This window comes from Nicotiana tomentosiformis, chromosome 12, assembly GCF_000390325.3.
Source record: "Nicotiana tomentosiformis chromosome 12, ASM39032v3, whole genome shotgun sequence".
In the NCBI taxonomy this organism is placed as follows: Eukaryota; Viridiplantae; Streptophyta; class Magnoliopsida; order Solanales; family Solanaceae; genus Nicotiana; species Nicotiana tomentosiformis.
In genome coordinates this window covers 100,323,689-100,326,854 of record NC_090823.1, presented here as the reverse complement: position 1 = coordinate 100,326,854, position 3,166 = coordinate 100,323,689, and the positions used below count along the sequence as shown (strand labels likewise).

The 3,166-nt window shown below is 33.4% G+C and overlaps 1 protein-coding gene across 1 annotated transcript; it reads right to left on the bottom strand.

The window, feature by feature from the left end:
- Positions 1–1,045: 1,045 nt before the first annotated feature.
- LOC104115223 (uncharacterized protein At1g76070-like) lies at positions 1,046–2,045 on the bottom strand. The gene has a single exon (XM_009625808.4). It carries the CDS (start codon positions 1,901–1,903, stop codon positions 1,163–1,165), a length of 741 nt encoding a protein of 246 aa, XP_009624103.1. The 5' UTR covers positions 1,904–2,045; the 3' UTR covers positions 1,046–1,162.
- Between the last annotated feature and the right edge of the window lie 1,121 nt (positions 2,046–3,166).

The following is a 3,166-nucleotide window of genomic DNA, read 5'->3' as shown; positions in this document are numbered from 1 at the left end:
ACTGTTCACGACAAAAATCATATATTATGACAATATATGGATTTTAATTTCTCTGATTGAAAAATCTTCTTTAACTTTGAAACTAGTGATCTATACATAATATACGGATTCATTCATTCCGTGATAATGTTTGATTGGGCGCCGAGTTTAAAAAAGAAAAAAAAAAAATTTGTAACCTTTTAGTCTAAATCAAATCATAGATATTTATTTAGATATAAATTATTTCATTAAGGATAAAAGATAAAATTTAAATTTAAATTATTACCAAATAAAATAAGATGTCATATTTTTTTTAAATGGCTAAAATGGAAATATTGTCATAATTAAGACGAGGGAGTAAGAAATATTTGGAATCTATTAGGTAAACGCTCAATTATGGCTGCTGGTTTGCCGAGCCCCCCACATCGAACAACAACTGCGTGCGTAATTAATTAGTAGCTACCACCTAACAAAATTGTAGGTGAACGTGAACATCCATATAAAAAGATGATAATAATAGAAAAAAAAGAACATCCATAAATTGCGTGTGGACTGGAAACAAATAAATTAAATAGCTTCTTTTATTTAAAACAACAACATACCCATAATAATCGGGGTCTGAGAAGGGTAATATGTACGCAGCCTACTTTTGTAAAGGTAGAAACTGTTTCCAATAGACTCTCGGCTCATGCAAGCATAGCTTCTTTTATATATTCTTTGATTCTTCCTTGGTCGGATCATGGCTTGGCTTTTGTTCCTTGTTTAATCAAGAATTCAGCCCAGAACCCTAAAATCATCGGAGAAGCTGATAAAAAGCAGCTCGCTGTATAAGTATTTCGTGTTCATGCATGGTCGGGATAAGGATAGCACCCCAAGGGTATGATGTAAACAACATATTCTAATACAAGTATTAGTGACTGCTTTCACAACTCGAACTCATAATCTATATTTCACACGAAGACAACTTTATTGGTGCTCCAGAACACCCCTTTCCATAGGATCGGAGAAGCTGATACATAGACTCGAAAATAGTTTAAGCTATATACAGTATAGATAACTTCAACTCTACTTGAAAAATACTGAATTTTCACTTTGAGCATTATTATAAACTATTACACTGAAATGAATCAAGAACAAATGAACTAAGAGAATTAAAGAAATGGAAGGTAAAAAAATAAAACACTTAGCCAACAACGGTATTCAATTGAAGAGGCCTAGGTTGATTCATGGTTCTCCTTTTCCATATATTAATTTCTTTCCTTGGCTCCAAAGTAATATTTGTTCTGCATCTACCTAATATTATTGGAGCAGAAAAACCAGTGTTTAATTCATCTTCTTCATCCTCACTGTATCCTCTGTCTTCATCATCTGTATAATACTTAAGATCATGATCTTCTGGTGTAATTTGTGTTGATCTCCAGTCAAAGTTGGTCAAAGGTTCCCTTCCACTAGCAAACCTTTTCATTTGACTCAAACAAGGTGCTCTATCAGGAAGCTTAGCAATAATATTATCAGCTGAAACATCAGATTTCCTCCCTGGAAGTAATTTTGATGATTTACCAGCAAATATATTTCCAAAACTGGACACTGATTTCTTCTTAACATGATATTTTTGCAGATTTTTACTGCTGCTGCAATTCAACATCTTCTTCTTGTTGCGTTTGATTTGGCCAATGCATGAAACTTTTGGTGAACTTGGTTCTGATTTATTTCTTCCGGATTGATCTGCTGGGATTACTGATATGATGGGACCAGCATATCCTTTATAATGATGATTTTTATGATGATGATCTGTGGCTAATCTCTGTTCTCTACTTGGACTAAAAGGTGCATGTGCATTTTGTAATATAAAAACAGCAGCTGCAGCTGCTTTTGGTAACAACTTGAAGATTGTTTTCTTCTTTGACTTGCATGGTTTCTCCATATATCCAAATTTAGCTAGCTACCTTTCTGTTGTTTTTGATTGTCAATCTCTATTTCTGAAGGGTTAGTTTCTTATCTCTAGGTTTGTTTCTGTGCATATTTATATATAGATTGAATTGGGTTGGATGGGCGGCTGGAGAAATAGTATATTAATATCTACAAAAGGGGCTAATTAATTAAACAAGGGTACGTGGGATACTATTGTTGACCTTTTCAAGACTGAAGAAAAGAGTGAGAAGGAGGGTAGGACAATTTTAATGATATTTGATTATCTTAAGGCTTAAATTGATGTTGATGTGTATATGTTATACCAAATGGGAGAAAATGAGTTACATGATTAATTTGTCTATAATTACTCTGACTTTATTGATCATGTCATTTGTTTTAATTAACATATGGAGTAAATATTTAATACTCAAAAATATCATAGAACACCGCCCCTTTTCCATTCCTAACTAACACCATTAGTATAATTTACTTTCCTAATCTTCTTTTGATAGTCGTAATGTTCCAACCAGTTTGTAAGTAATTCGATTCTTCTATAAAATATCAGCTACCTCATCTAGTCAGTGGCGGAGGCAGGATTTCTGCTAACGGAGTTTAAAAAAGAAAAAAGTTAAAAAAAATTAAAAGAGATTTTGGCAAGTGGGAATTGAACTAGTGACCTTGCACAATTTTTGAACTCTCTTAACCATTGAGCTATGCTTTTGAGCTATGTCAAAGGGATTAAAAATATAATATATAAAGAAAAAAAATGGATTTTGATTTTTGCCTTTGTAATGACTCGGTCGGTCGTTTTGAGCTTTAGCGTTACGTTCGGTGATTTGACATCTTGAGTAGCTTCATATGATGTATCACGACTTGCGTGTATGGTTGGTTTCGGTGTTCGAGAGGTTCAGGATTTATTTGGAAGAGAAATTCTTAATTTGAAAGCTTTAAGTTGGAAATGTTGACTGAGGTTTGACTTTTATGAGAACGACCCTGGATTGGTGTTTGAATGGTTCCAATAGGTTCGTATGGTGATTTTGCACTAAGGCATATGCTCGAAATTGGATTCGGAGGTTCCTAGGTTGATTGGCTCTTTTTAGCCAAAGTTGGCAATTTGAAGGTTTAGAAATTTTTTAAGTTTGACCATGGGTTGACTTTGTGACTATCAGTTTCAGAACTTAGAATAGGTTCGTTTTTCATTTGTAATTTGTCTGCAAAGTTTGACGTTATTCCGATTTGGTTTGATAGGAATCAAACGTTTGAATGTGTTTTTAGA

What these genes read in the sequence shown, in the direction of transcription:
- LOC104115223 (XM_009625808.4), bottom strand. Translation starts at nt 1,903, where the DNA reads ATGGAGAAACCATGCAAGTCAAAGAAGAAAACAATCTTCAAGTTGTTA.